Source organism: Odocoileus virginianus, chromosome 6, assembly GCF_023699985.2.
Source record: "Odocoileus virginianus isolate 20LAN1187 ecotype Illinois chromosome 6, Ovbor_1.2, whole genome shotgun sequence".
Taxonomy (NCBI): Eukaryota; Metazoa; Chordata; class Mammalia; order Artiodactyla; family Cervidae; genus Odocoileus; species Odocoileus virginianus.
In genome coordinates, this window is record NC_069679.1 from 62,744,594 (window position 1) to 62,761,419 (window position 16,826).

Below are 16,826 nucleotides of genomic sequence, written 5' to 3' on the forward strand. Positions count from 1 at the left end.
TGAGGAAATGCTGAATTCTCAGCATAGTGATAATTATTATACAAATAATAAAGAGCAATTTCTAAGCAAGTATCCATGGTTAATTAAGGCAAAATTTTTAAGAGTTATAGTATACATATTGTAATATATTTCACCCTTCTTTGCCTTTATATCAGAATCATTTCCTAATGCTTAACAATAGGAAGCATTTACCATGAATGAAGATCAGTACACATAAAAATTTCTATTTATGTAAGCAACAAAATCAAATAAAGGAATCTCACTGCTGTCCTCTTCGCTTATAACTTCCTATCCTCCCAAAGCTAATTTACTCAGTTAAACAGATTGTTTTGTCTCTGTAGAAAATTAATGCAAAAGAATATATTCCTGGAATGTCACCAGCTTTTTCAAATTTAAGGATATCTATCTTTAAACCTTCTTATTACCCAAACTTGATAACATTCTGTGCCACCAATCTCCACTTGGAAAAGAATTTAAAAGTTCAACCTACTGCTACTCTGCTTCAATTTTAAATCTGTGGCTGATTCTCATCCATTTCCCAAATCCTTTCCCCATCTCCTCTTTCACACTGACTTCTCTTTTATTCACACTTTTGAATAGTTTGTGAGAAAGTTTTACTCTCAAGCTAGAAGGTAGGTACATTTGAGTTCAGTGACTAAGCCTTGTACATCTTTGTATTCACTTGTCCACAATGCTTTGTACTCATAGTGGGAGATTCCAGCTTGGGGATCTAAACCCTTTGGTAACACCTAAACATGTATTGAAAGTTGGTAGGGTAGGACATCTGACTGGAAGATTATTAACATGAAAATTCATGAAAAGAAACTTATGAATGGAAAGTTGAGCAGAGTAGCCAAAGGATAATGCTAGATTTTCTGAGTGGAGGATTTGGAGTCACAGATAAAGTTGTGTCACAAAGATTGCCTTTGTCCCTGTCTTTTGTGTTACTAATAAGAAATGATTTATGCCTCATTCACTTCAAGAGAAATACATATAGTGTGACAATTATGTTCCAGGAACTGAAAATCCAAGATATTAGGAAGATAGAGGCTTTGCATTGATGAAGCATAAGGTCTATTTTTGATTCTACCAGAAATGAGCACAGGGCCTAACCCCGGTTTTCTAAAGATCTTTGTTGTATTTGACCTCTTAATTTGAAGTAAAATTGAAGCATAAAAAATAGGGTCACCCATAAACCTTACCCTGAGCATACAGATGAAAGATGAGTGTTAGTAAACCACTAATCCAATCCTCAATAAAAATATAAATGTTTTTATTGTTATCAGAAGCTCTAGGATTATTAGTGGGCTTTCTTAAGTGAAGACTTGATAGGTAACTAGGACATAAAATTGCAGCTAAAGTTTTAAAGCAAGCTACTAAGAAACTAAAAAAAAAAAAAAAAAGGAGAAAGTCCCATGGAGAAGGTAAAATTCCTCCCAGAAATAATATATTTCATCACAGACAATACATGTAATACAATATAGCACATCCGGAAACATCTTACACTTTGCAGAGTTAAGTAACTTTATCAGAGATAAAGAGAAAAGCTATATAAATGATAAAGGGATAAATTCTCCAAGAAGGTATAACAATTCTTGTATGCATGAACCTAACAAAAACTAATAGAACTTCAAGTACAAATGAAATTAATCCACTACTATCTTTACAGACTTCAACATCCCTCTGTCAGAGACGGTCAGATCTAACAGGCAGGAAACCAGTAAGGACAGAGCAGAAGGCAATGGCACCATCCATCAACAGTCTATTATTGACATCTTTGACTACTTTATACAGTAACAGCAAAAAAAAACCTCATGTGAAACATTTATCAATATAGACCATATCCTGGGTTATAAAACACACCTTAACAAATTTAAGACAATAGAAATCATACAACAGCTGCTTTTGGATCACAGTGAAATTAAACTAGAAATCAATAACAAATATAACTGGAAAAAATAAAAATATGTAGAAATTAAACAACACATTTACAAATAAAACATGGATCAGAGAAGAAATCTCAAGAAAAATGTATTGTTCTTTGAATTAAATGAAACTGAAAATACAACTTACCAAAATTTGTGGGATGTAGCAAAGCAGTACTCAGAGGAAAATTTACAACTTAGAATGCATATATTAAAAAGTAATAAAGAAGTAAAATCAATAACCTAAATTTCTAAGCTTAGCAAACTAGAAAAAGAAAAGCAAATGAAATCCAAAGTAATAAGTAGAAAAAAATATATTAAAATTAGAGCAAAAATCCATGAAATTGAAAACAGGAAATCAGTAGAGAAGATCAACAAAATTTTAAAAGCTTTTTCTTTGAAAGCATCAATAAAGTTGTAAAACCTCTAGCCACACTAGCCAAGAGAAAAAGAGGACATAATTACTAACATGAGAAATGAAAGAGAGGACACCACTACAGATGCTATAGACAATCAAAGTATAACAATAGCAATAATAATAACTACAACAATAATAGAATGATATGAACAACTCTGTGCCTATAAATTTGATGATTAAAATAAAATGGATCAATTCCTTGAAAGACACAGTCTACCAAAACTCAAATATACACACAAAAATAATTATTTGAAGAGAACTATATCAAATTGAGTCAATAATTAATAATCTTCAAAAACATATAGCACCAGAGCCAGATTAACTCATGAGTGAAGTCTACCAAACATTTAAGTAAAAAATTTTACCAATTTTCTACAGTCTCTTCCAGAAAAGAAGCGGAAACAATACTTTCTAACCCAGTTTTAAGAGGCCAGCTTTACTCGAATACCAATACTCAAATACACAAACACAGTATGAGAAAAGAACACTACAAATGACTATCTCTAATACATAGATGCAGAAATCTCAACAAAACACTAGCAAATCAAATCCAACAATATATAGAAATAATCATACAGTATGGCCAAGTAAGATTTATCCTAGGTATGCATGGCTGGTTCAACAATCAAAAATCAATTAATGTAATCCATAACATCACAGATTAAAGAAGAAAAAGTTATATGTTTATATCAATAGATGCAGAAAAGGCATCTGACAAAATGCAGCACTTATTTATAATGAAAATGTCTCAAAAAACTAGCTACAGAGAAGTATTTCTCAACTTGAAAAAGAACATCTACAAAACCCTACAGATTATTTAATATCATTTAAAAAAAAAAGGAAATAACACGTATACAGATTAGGAAGGGAAAAAAAATATCTTTCTTTAGAGATGACATAATAGTCGGACACAGAAAATCCAAACAAACTGACCTGGGGGTGGTGGGAGGGAGGAGGAGTCTGGAACTAATCAGCAATTAAAGGAAGTTTGCAGGATATATGGTCAATATACAAAAGCCAATCACTTTCCTATACACCAACAATGAACAAGTGGAATTTAAAATTAAAAACATGATACCATTTATATTAGCATAAAAAACTTAGGTATAAATCTAACAAAATATGTACCTGCTGTGTACTAGGAAACCTATGAAACTGATGAAAGAAATCAAAGAACTCAATAAATGGAGCAATAGGCCTTATTTACGGACAGAAACATTCAATATTGTGAAGATGTCAGTTATTCTAGAGTTGATCTAAAGCTACAATGTAATCTCAATCATAATTCCGTTAAGTTGTTTTATATATGTCAATAAACTGATTGTAAAGATTATATAGAGGGATAAAAATTGTGCAAAATAGCCAACACAATATTTGAAGGAGAACAAAGTCAGAGGATAGACACTCAACTTCAATACTTGCTATAAGGCTGCAGTAACCAAGGCAGTGTGGTACTGGTGGGAAAAAAATAAACAAATGGATCAATGGTACACAATAGAGAGCCTAGAAACAGAACCCCATAAATAGAGTCAACTCAACTTTGACAAAGGAGCAGAGGAAATACAATAAAGAAAAGACAGGTTTTCAACAAAATCTTGATAGAACACATGGACATCAAACAGAAAAAAAAAAAAAAAAAGGATCTAGTCACAGACCTTATATCCTTCAAAAAATAAAATAAAACAGATCATAGACATAAACATAAAACATACACTGTAAAGCTCTAAGAAGATAACATGGGAGAAAACCTAGGTGACCTTGAGTAATCATTTTTCAGATATACCACCAAAGGTACAATCCATGAAAAAAGTAAAAAACTGGAATTCACTAAAATTAAAAATGTTGCTCTGTGAAAGATACTGTCAAAAGAATGAGAAGACAAGCCACAGACTAGAGGAAAATATTTGCAAAAGACATGTGCAAATAATAAAGGAGTATTACCCAAAATATGCAAAGAACTCTTAAAACTCAACAATAATAAAATTAACAACTCCATTAAAAATGAGCAAAAGATCTCAACAGACACCTGACAAAAGAAAATACTCAGATGGCAAATAAGCATATGAAAATATGTTCATATATCACTGTGTGTGCATGCTAAGTCACTTCAGTCATGTCTGAGTCTTTGTGACCCCATGGACCATAGCCCAAGCAGACTCCTCTGTCCATGGGATTCTCCAGGCAAGCATACTGGAATGGGTTGCCATGCCCTCCTCCAGGGGATCTTCCTGACTCAGGGATGGAATCCATGTCTCTTACATCTCCTGCTCTGGCAGACAAGTTCTTTACCACTAGCACCAACTGAGAAGTCCACTCATCTATCATTAGAAAATTGCAAATTAAAACAAGATATCACAAGTCTTAGAATTGCTAAAATCAAAAATTAATAATTATTGGCATTAATAATGCCAAAGACTGGCGAGAATGTGAGTCAATAGGAACTGTCATTCATTGTTGGTGGAAACGCAAAATGGTGAAAACCACTTTGGAAGATAGTTTGGCAATTTATAACAAAACTAAACATATTTTTACCACATGATCCAGCAACCATGCTGTTTGATATTCACCGAAATGAGTTGATAACTTACCCAAAAGGTTTTGCCTACACAAAAACCTAAACTCAAAAGTTTATAGCAGCTTTATTTATAATTACCCAAATTTGGGAGCAATCAAAATATCCTTCAGTAGTAGGTGAATGGAAAAATAAACTTGATATGTCCAGATAATGGAATATTATTCAGCACTCAAATTAGCTATCAGCCATGAAAAAACATGGAAGAACCTTCAGTTTAGTTCAGCTCAGTCGCTCAGTCGTGTCTGACTCTTTATGACCCCATGAATCGCAACACACCAGGCCTCCCTGTCCATCACCAACTCCCAGAGTTTACCTAAACTTATATCCATCGAGTCGGTGATGACACCCACCCATCTCATCCTCTGTCGTCCCCTTCTCCTCCTGCCCCCAACCCCTCCCAGCATCAGGGTCTTTTCCAGTGAGTCAACTCTTCACATGAGGTGGCCAAAGTATTGGAGTTTCAGCCTCAGCATCAGTCCTTCCCAATGGACACCCAGGACTGGTGTTCTTTAGGATGGGCTGGCTGGATCTCCTTAAAGTCCAACCTTAAATGCATACATATTATTAAGTGAGAAGTCAATCAGAAAAGCTTTCTACTGTAGATTCCAACTATATGACATTCTGGAAAATGCAAAGATATAAAGATAGTAAAAGGATCAGTGGTTGCTAGAGGTTAGGAAGGGAGAAGGGATGAAGAGGCAGAGCACAGAGTTTTAGGACATTTGACATTTGTCAAAATCCATAAACTGCACAACACCATGAGTGAACCCTACTGTAAACTATGGACTTTGAACAACATGATGTGTCAATGTAGTTTCATTCTGGTGGGGGTGTTGATAACGGGGGAGGTTATGCGTGTGTGGGGGCAACCTCTGTTATGGGAAGTCTCTGTAGCTCTTTTCAATTTTGCTGTGAACCTAAAATGGCTCTTTAAAACAGTCTTATTATCATACTAATAAGAAAAATCAATAATTATAAGGTGACTTGGCAATATTTCTATGGATTTAATAAGATTCAAACTAGTAAAACTAAAAACAAATACTATGAAATCCTCTCCTATACCACTCAAATATGATTTTCAATTATCTAAAGGTATTAATGAAAAAGTAATGGTGATCAAATTATATTAAATAGCAATTTCCAATATACCCTTAATGGAGGGTCTGAAATTTCTCAAAAGCGACAAAATAAATATATGAATACAATTAGCTTTTATATCCAATTTTTTGCTTTGATGTCTAGATAAGAGATAAAAATTTTATATATAAACAGATATGCTAAAATGAAATGATGTATGTGCCCATTTGACAAGCATAAATCAAGAAAAATTATAATTTAGAAAATGATTTTCCTAAACTTTTCTGGAAATTAAAAATATTCATAATACTTCCACCCAGCAGTTTCTGGCTCAATCATTTTGTCTCTTCAAACAGTGCATTAGTGATCACTTTTCCAATTTCCAATTTTACCTGGTTTATTGTGTTTACCACTTACTAATACCACTCATTGTTCCCTGAATTCCCCACGTATCATGTTTCCTAATTCCATTTAGTCTACCAAACTGTTTGTTACCTGTAGCTGCCCCATATTTCTATGATGTCTTATAATTCAGTTCCCCCTAATCTCCCAGAAATCAAGTTCCCTGGACCTCCCAGAGCTGTATTCAAATACTTACTACAAAGGAGTTTGTTTTTATTCCTTAGATTCCTTGTGATAATGTCTTTTACCCCCATTATATTATCTAGGAAATTGACATTATTTCTTTTCAAACAGAATTCTTTCCTTCAATGGACTCTGTCTTCCCAGCCTCACAGTTATCTTAAAGAATGACATATCCAGTTCGTGAATTCCTAGTAAATCAAGTTGTCTTCAGAAAGCATGTCATCTGAGACACTCTTGAATATGAAAATGTCATTACATCCTAAATTATTTTGCACCGTATCATGTTAAAGGAGTAAACTATGTTCTTCAGAGTCATATTCTCCTATTCCCAAGCTACCAGCTTCCTCATTTTTAAATTCTATTTTGTTTTAAATTCTATTTATGTCCTGGTACAATCTACTAAAACCTTACTAACACTTTATTGCTTCAGGTCAGTGAGTCACCAATATACAGTAAGCAGTGAAGAATTCCCAAGGAGATGGAATGCATTCCTAACCATCACAGGGCATGTCACCAAGCTGAGGAAATAGACACATACAAGCGAAACAATAAGATCCCTTCAGACATGCACAATTCTACAAATAAAAATCATTCATATCTAGTTTTCCATCGACTCTTAAACATCTTGTGAAGTAAAAAAGTCAAGCATCCCTTCTTTTTTTTTTACAGATATGCAAACTGAAATCTATAGTCACCATCCCAAAGGCTCACAATAAACAAAGTCCTAAAGAAGTCACCCAATAATTGAAAGAGAAACTTTAAAAGAATGTGGAACCAAAATATAAGACAACACTAGTCTGAAAAATGAGAAAGCAAACAGAGGCCCTTGATTTATTTAGAAGGGCAAAGACACTTATAAGTCAAATACTGAAGATAAAAATATTAAGAGCAATCAATTAATATAAAAACTTCCAATCCATTAGAGGGAATCTAGAAGATTTTAAAAATTCAGTCAATCCAAAAAATAGAAGAAAAGAAGAAGAAGAAAGTAAAAAAGAGAGATAAAAGTGAATAAAACACATTTTAGAGTGGAAAATAAGATGCTCTACCTAAATCAAAAAGTAATTAATCACAATAAATGTAAACAGACTGACCTTCCCAGTCAGAGAAACTCTCAGTATGTATAGACTATTTACAAAAGACACAACTAGAGTATAATGATCTAGAATGATTAAAACTTAAATGATAGAAATACATATATCAAGTAATATACAAATGCTAGTTTAGCTCTTAGTATCAAGCCAAACAAACTTTAAGGGGAAAATAAAGGCATTATTAGTTACAAGAAAAGTTGGAAATAATGTTGAGAAAATTTCCCAGAAAGTATAGCAAAAAGATAAAGGATTGGAAAATAAGGAAAGAGAGAAAAAGGAATTAGAAAAGTCTAGTAGGTATTAGAATAAAAGGAGTTTCAACAAGAGAGAGAACAGAGAAGAGTGGGAAAGGAGATGGAGAAAAATTATAAGAAACAAAATTGAAACAGAAGACATGCTTTTCCAGATTGAAAAAGACTACCCAGACAGTGCCCAGCAAAACGGGTGCAAATGGACTCACAATAAAGCATAGTACTGGAAAGATTCAGAACCCTAGATAGAGAAGATATATCAAATTTCCAGAAAGAGAAAATAGGTCACAATGCCTCCAAGTTTCTTATGAGATTATTAGAAGGTAGACTGTAATGGCACCATGTCCTTCAAATCTGAGGATAAATTATCAATGGTCTAGAATATTGCAGATAGTCAAACTACCCATCAGGTAGGAGGGTAGGATGAAGAGAGATCTGTTTAAGAAAATGATGTTGATAGGATATTGCTTGCATCAATGTAAGGAAGGGAGTTTTAGACAATTGGCAGAGTTTAGTGGTTGAGTGAGTGATGAGTACATAAAAGGAAGCAAATGATAAAACCAGACAATTATCAACTCTCAGGAAAATGGAAAGTGCAGAAGAGGAAAAGTAATCACAATATGCTGAAGGTTCAGTTACAAATGAACTTCCCTTGTGGCTCATCTGGTAAAGAATCTGCCTGCAATGAGGGAGATGTGGGTTCAATCCCTGGGTTGGGAAGATCCCCTAGAGAAGGGAAAGGTTACCCACTAGAGTATTGTGGCCTGGAGAATTCTATGGACAGTGTAGTCCATGGGGTCACAAAGAGTCAGACACAACTGAGTGACTTTTACTTTCACTTTCAGTTATAAATAGCATTATTTGTAGACACGGTGATATAAACACTATTTATGCAACCAAAAGGATGATATATCTATAGTGGGAGAATGAGGTGATGGAAATAAGTGCATGGATACAGTGAGGGCAGGGAGAAAGAGGCTGAAAGCTCCAATTTCATAGTGAGAAGTCAAAGACAAGTCCCAAAAGGTGTAAGTACACAGTCTTGCTGTTTGGTGATGGAAGCAAATATTAAAAGATCCCCTAAACAGTCTGAAAGCTGTTGTACACAGTCTTGCTGTTTGGTGATGGGAGCAAATATTAAAAGAATCCCCTAAACAGTCTGAAAGCGGTTGTCTCTAGGGTCTTCTCTTTTAAAAAATTAGATATTGCTGATTATTCTTCATGTAAGTTTTACCAGTATTCCCTTGAGCAATGTATAAGAGACTTCATACCACCACTACATCAACTCAGATCCCTTACTGAGTGATACCAAGTCAGGGTTAGATATGCAAGACTTTCACTGAGATAAATGCCTATGAAGGAGAAAGGAGGGAGGAGTCTTCAGACCACAGTGCACATCTGAAACCTTTGAAGATGGAAGGAAGAATTGTGTAGAAAGAGCCTCAACCACAGCACAGGTAAATGGGAAGTTCCAGGGCAAAAGGTGCTCAGCAGAGGAGTTCTTCTTGAGCAGGAGTAACTAATTATAATATTGGTGGTGGTGGTTTAATCACTAAGTCATGTCTGACTCTTTGTGACTCCATGGACTGTAGCCAGGCTCTTCTGTTCATTGGATTTTCTAAGCAAGAATACTGGAGTGGATTGCCACTTCCTTCTCCAGGGAATCTTCTCAACCCAGAGATCAAACTCACGTCTCCTGCTTGGCAGGTAGATTCTTTACCACTGAGCCATCTGATAAGCCCAATCATAATATTACCACTATCCCTAGGCACTGGTTGAGTGCAGCCTTGGGGAAACAGCTTCGAACTGTGACCCGCAGCAGATCAGAAAGCCATAGCAAGTGTCAGTCAACTGCATTCAGTGGTATATTGGTAAATGGTTAACAACTAATGCCATAGAAAGTTTTTTTTTAAGCCTTTATTTATAGCATTTGCCACTTTAAGGGTGTAAATACTCCCATTGTGGCCAATTTCAAAGTACCAGGGTGACAGTGTGATATCACTGAATGCTGAGTTTGAAAGGGATGCTAAAGAATGTCTTTTCCAAACCAGGAGCCACTTCCAGGAAGCCCCTAACTGTGCTTCATGCAGCAGGCTTCCATGAAGGGAGATCTAAGCAGTACACATTCTCAGACACCATATTCTCCAACCCAGTATGTGTGATAACTGATGGCATGTCAGTATAGTCTGTAAGTTTACTTTGCATTTTCCTTAATAAATCTGAGGATATTGTCATTTATTTATATAGTATATTAGATGCATTTATTATTATGCAATCTAATTTATTTTCTTTTCTGTGAACTAAACCAATCTTTTGATTATTTGTATTAAAATCTTTATGCCATTGTTCTAAATAATGGAAATCTTAATGCATTGATCTGAATATATTAATCTATTTAATATAAGTGAACATATAAATACTACTTATTATCTTCTTATCATAAGATTAGCATTTTCAAAATGAACCCATATCAATCCTTCCAGAAGGGAAATAGGAAAGAAATATACCTTAAAAGCTTGATGTAGATGGAATTTAAAATCAGAAACAAATTACTATGATTCTTTTTTCCTTGAATTTTTAAAGTAACAATTATGTGTATAGCATCAAAATACAATGTCTATACTAAACTTTCTGGAAATATTTTTAGTATCATTAAAGCTGATTCAATGCAGAAATCTTTATGGAAAAAGATCCTGAAGAAAAGTTTGCAATCTACCTCCCTACACACACAGAACGACAACAATGTAGTGGAGAATTTTCTATCTGAACAGTCTATGAGGACAAAGTAGAATCTTTAGGGAAATTAAGTTTGCAATTACTATTATGAACACATTTTAAAAACAGATACATTCTATATTGATTCATTTATATACATTCTTGGTATAGCAAGTTGAAAATCATCCACAACTAAGTTAGAAACTCAGAAGCTCTGGATGAAATGGCCGTTAAGACATTACATAAGTTTTAACATTTCTAGTTGTGCAGATGACACTGAAAAAGCAAATTCTTGAATTAGACCAGATATCGGAAGTCATCTAATACAGTCTCTAACCACAAATTATTAGGCAAAATTTAAAGAAAAAAGTATAAAAAAGAGAAACCAAAAAGGCAAAACTTCAAGAATTTCTCTACCATAAAAGTTTTCTGGATCTTTTTGTTAACACAAGCACTGCTACCATATGTATCTGGAGGGGAGGAATCAAAACATCTGTGGGTGCACAGAGTTTTAAAATGCTACTGTTTTCCCCAAAAAATACATCTATTTCATTATCTTTCAATCAACTGTCTATTTCATAAACCATATTTGACTTCAAAGGCTGTGGCTTTTCTTCTCCTCCTTCAAACACAACTTTCAACCACAGCCATTTCCTAGTATTTTCAACCAGATATTTTTTAAAGAGTGAGTAAAATTTATAAAGCAATAAAATATGATCATTTATGGCAGGTATTTAGCAGGATAAAAGTTGAAAGTGATGACTATAAAGAAGTTTATGTTATTTATAAACTCCTTTTATCCTAATTTTCTCAAAACACGTGATTAAAGTACTAAAAAAAAAAAAAAAGAAACTTACCTCATCCACATTTTCAAAGGCATTGATGATGTCATAAGGTAAACAAGACAACAGATCGATCACAAACCAAGTTTTCAGATAATTCATCCTTATCAACTTGGGGTCAGAAATAACCTCTCCACCAGGTCCCACAAAGGTTGTGTGAAAATTTAAAACAATGTCAACCAGAAAAATAACATCCACCACACTGTCCAGCACCAGCCAGGCTATGTTGTTCTGCTTCGTTTTGAAGGAGACGTTGTAAGGAACCATAATGGCGGTGTAGAAGGTAAGAATTAAAATCACCCAATCCCAAGTTGTTTTAAAAGCACAATAGTGTAAAATAATGTGTGGTGGTGTCTTTGGCGCTTCTTGCTTATACTGAGGAAGGATATCTGATCCCAGCTGAAGAACCTAAAAGAGACAAAATGTATTTATAAGTGACCCATACATCTCTGCAAAGTTAGTAATGAATTCAAATTTTCTGGCATCCAAACCACTGGTTTCAAAGCCAGCCATGCTCTGTAATTATATCTCTTCTCCTGAGTTGTAACAAGGTTCGTCCAAAGTCACTACGAGGCCAATCACTCTATCGAAGTTGATCTGTCTGCCATTCCCTCTAACTTCCTCTCCCGTGGCCAACTCGTTCAGAAACTGGTCCCCACACACGGAGGGCAGAAAGAGACCAAAGAAAGGCAGACCACTCCAGATTGGCAGGTGGCAGTTTTCATAGGCAAGGGAACTTACAAAGTTTTATTGGGTAGCCATAAAACCAGAGGTCTCAGAACCCACCACCAAATCTTAAAAGTTTATACAGGGGTTTAACTGGCTTCAGTCATATACACAGTCCAGATGGTCTCAACCACAGCTAACTCTCTCAAGACTGTATCCTTGAAAAGCTCTCACGATGGGAATGGTGGGCAAAAAGTACATTTCAAGGACAAGGGAGGGGGTGAGGAGCTTCCAATTGCCTGGGTCCAGCTCAAGGATCACCTGGCAGTCCCATCCTCTTGATGACCTCCTCCAACACCAACACTGATCCACAGCACTGCTGGACATCCACTACTGGATGTGCCTTCTGCATATCCACTGGGCAAAGGTGCCTAGAATCACACATCTCACAGACTGTCCAGCTATTATTTGCATGGCTCACCATTATCCATTCTTTATATATTTGGGCTTTGAAGGAGCATAACTTTGATTCTAAAGGCCTTGCTGAATCCCAGGGCCCCATTATTCATGATCTTGCTGTTGCATGGGACTCAACCAGGGCCCTACTCATGGGCACAGCAGTATCAGAGTTATAAATGTTATAGCCTGCTTTCCCCCATTTCCCTTTCAATCAGATTTAAAGAATACTGGATTTCCTCCCCAGACGCAAATTTCCTTTAGAAAAAAATTCCAAATAGTCAGGTTTGTTTCTCTATACCTTTTTGACAATTTGACAATTTTTCATACAAATTTATATGAACCCTGACTTATACTGATTAGGTCTCACTAAAGAGACAATGAGAAAAAGCAGATGACAGTGCAAGAGCAGAGGTCTGGGCAACCCTGGGAAAAGGTAACAAACACAGTACTTGGCACCTCCTTCCAGAACCTGGAACATGGAAATTGCGAAAAGGAGTTGAAGAAGCGGGTTGAAGACCTCTGCTTCATGCCACCAATGAAGCTATAACTGAGTAAACCTGTGTATTAAGGAGTTTATAAGTGGGACTTTGATGAACAATATTTTCAGCAGCTTTACCACTTACACATTCAATTATTCAGTGTCCCTAAGACTAATGGGACCCAGAAAATAGGAGTCAACAAGTTCAAATTATAAAATCATAACTGCACTAAATTTATGTCAATGCACACATAGAGGTAAACAAAAATACCTGTTAGCCTGTAATTTATATGCCTCAAAGCAAAATAAGTAAACTAGCATTTTTTGAAATTTGAGACTTATCCTGAAGTCTCTCATACATAGAACTTATACAGCTGAATACAGCATATAATATAATCATTGCTATTTTGAAATGTGCAAAAATCACTGATATTCTCTTTAGATGTATATTATAATTATTGTTTTAAGTTTGGGAGTTATAAGAATTATTTATAAAGATTTTTACATATTTATGCTCATTATCAGTACCCCAGTAATACTTTTTCCATGAGATCTTAAATTACCTAGCAACAAATTATCCTACAGGTAGGTTAAGTTTCATGTTGAGACACAGAATTACATATACAGACTCCTACAGAATCATGGCTTCTCTTTCACCTTTCAACTACAGATCTATGCATTCCAACATCACGGTTAAACATGAAAATTTCCTTCATATTCATTGTTAGTATTATACCATCTGTATTTACACACTCTGTAGTTTGAGTACAAAGAAACACACTTAGAAAATAAACTCAGTGCCAGGTTGCATTAGGACCTTTATTTTTGCCTTCCTGGACCCCTTCCTCCTTAAAAATAATAAAATAAAAATTCTATTTTATTTAATATTTTATCTTTATTTAAATATAATCTTTATTTTTATTTATCTTTATCTTTATTTAAATATAAATGCAACATAAATGTATAAATTTTATTTAAAATTACATTTTAAATAAAAATATAATTTATTTAATATTTTTATTTAAAATTATATTTTTAACAGCATTATTACAAAGATGAATATTTAATTATTTATTTTTTTACCTAAAAGTTCATCGTTTCCTTAACTGCTAGTAGAAATTCAGGCATCGTGGTGGACGCCTGAAAGTGTTATTGGTGCTACGCTCTGTGCTAATAGACAAACTGGTCCCACTCAGCACCCTGGAATAATATAAGGTGTCTCCTCTAGAGATGAACTCACTTTTGAGTTCAGTATTTCTTAAATCTGGCCACAAACTAGAATCATCTAGAGAAGTTGTTAAAAATACAGTATACTCATGCCTAGACCCCTATGCCAGAAAAATAATTAAATTCATTTTGTGTATTAAATTAAATTCAGAGAATCTGTACTTTCAAAATCTTTCCAGGTGATGATAGTGTATAGATCAAAATAAAAATCCTTGTCTTCTATTTCTTTAAACACTCATAACCCAGTTCTTCAGATGGTGACTTGAATTTTTAAAGCAATCCAAAACTGCTCCAAGAGAAAAAGGAGGAGCAGGAAGAGGAGAAGAAAGGAAACGCCAGCAAAGAAAGGGACGGGGCACGCCATGTGCTTCAGTTTGATGTTTCTCCCATGTAGAGCGCTGCTTTAATCTCAGCCCGGTCACGGGGGCTTTTATAAAGCAGTGAGTAACAACTGTTCGCTTTATTTCATTTGTACTTTCAGGAGCAGTAAGCCTTGGATAGATGGGGATGAAATCACATGCCCTGATGTATTTTTGCACTGATACAGACACATTCTTTCCTCCTGAATATCAGGAGAACACTGACTCTAAAGGAGTCAGAACCACAAATGCAAGTGGAAGCTGAATTCAATCAGTAGAATGACAGAGCATGTTGAAAACTGATGAATTGCCTACACAGAGACCAGAATCCTTGAAACCAGGGATCAGCTCTAAATTTAAGAGGCCTAGTGGAAATAAGATAAAATGTATATGTGTTGGAAAAAGTGAAAGGGCTGGAAATTTAACAGCAAATTCAAATACTCAAGCTGAGCAAATTACATGATTCTGACTACAGCTGGAAAAACTGTCTTTATGCTAACTTGGTGCCTCTTTTTGGTCAGTCTTTGAAAACCTAAGAGTATACATAGACTAACTCTCTGTGTAGAAAAACTTGTTATTTCCACATGTTCTCTGAAATCAAGGCCTAAGATCTACAAAGCAGTTTTGTATCTGAATCAGCTTTATAAATTAGGGATGACAGATAAAGAAATGAACAATAACCAAAAGGCAAAGCAAACAAAGAAAAAAATCAGATGGGAAGAAACAGGAATGAAAATTCATCAAGAGTAAAAATGAAAAGTGATGAGCTGTCCAGGGGATAGGAACTCTCCATTTGAAGCAGAGGAAAAAACCACCTTCAGTGATTTGGGGTGCTAAGGTAGAAATTTTTCCTCTCTATAGTCTCTTTCCTCATGTGCTTGCTCAGTTGTATTAACAAAGAAAGAAAAACTGGATAGGGTGTAGTTAAGACTTAGAAAGAGTCAACAACAAAAAAGTCAGTAGTCACAGAAATAAGCTCCTACACTTTACCTTGATTTATAGAAAGAAACGAACAACTGAAGGCAGAAAAGAAAGTAGCTTCAAAATCAAGTAGTACTTAATAAAAAACATATGTAACAGGAAGTTGTATCTGATTGAGTGCATTAAATCTTGTGCCAACTGCATATTATCTTTTAAAATATTATGATTACTATTATCATTTAACATTTAGGTATGTTAATGTCTTACTAGGGCTTTTAAAAATATTTCTACACATCGAAGTATTACTCTCTCCTCAAAGGTACCAGAAAATCAGACACATCACCCTGTTAGCTATGTTCCAAGAAAAATTCCAGAAGTCTCCCAATTTGAAGAATTTTTGCTCCCTAACTTTCTCCAAATGAAACCTGGTATCTGCAACAAGTTAAGAAAGTTACTCTGGAGAAATTCAGCTAACCTTTCACCAGCAAAACAAACTGATGAACTTACATATTTAACTGTATCTTTGTCTTCCTTGGTTAGTTACCTCAGAATATTTTGTGAGTGCCCAGTAAGTACTCAGCACAGTCGTGGTAACTTGATTAGTTATTTTGTCATCTTTTGTACCAGTAAGACACAAGATGATTATGTAAAACATGTCAACAGCAAAATTTCTAGCTGCCTTGGAGTTCTATCCTCATTCCTTTTCTCTTTGATTTCAATACACTCTGTATGGGTAACATCACCCAGTCCTCTGACTTTAACAGCCATATCTGTGAGGATGATACAAGGCCTGCAACTCAAACCCAGATACCCCTTGAGAGGCAGACCCATAAATCCCACTTCCTTTTAAAGATCTCCACTTGAATTTCCTGTCAGGAACTTCAAACAGTAGGCCCAAGAGTAAATCTACTATCATTGTCCCCAAACCTCCTTTTCTTCCTCTTCTATCTGAGATCTTATTAACCAACAGTAGCCACCATCTTTTAAAGTGCTGCACTCAATATGCCAGCAAATTTGGAAAACTCAGCAGTGGCCACAGGACTGGAAAAGGTCAGTTTTCATTCCAATCCCAAAGAAGGGCAATGCCAAAGAACATTCAAACTACCATACAAGTGTGCTTATTTCACATGCTGGTAAGGTTATGGACAACATCCTTCAAGCTAGGCTTCAGCAATACATGAACTGAGAATTTCCAGATGTACTAGCTGGATTTAGAAATGGAAGAGGAAACAGA

At 35.0% G+C, this 16,826-nt stretch overlaps 1 protein-coding gene across 1 annotated transcript in view; it reads right to left on the reverse strand.

Annotated features, from left to right (window-relative positions):
• KCNH5 (potassium voltage-gated channel subfamily H member 5) overlaps positions 1 to 16,826 on the reverse strand; it is a 367,441-nt gene that overhangs the window by 288,493 nt on the left and 62,122 nt on the right. The window contains exon 6 of the mRNA XM_070469447.1: positions 11,498 to 11,890. Within this exon, the coding sequence (XP_070325548.1) occupies positions 11,498 to 11,890 (393 nt within the window). The remainder of the gene's footprint in view (positions 1 to 11,497; positions 11,891 to 16,826) is intronic.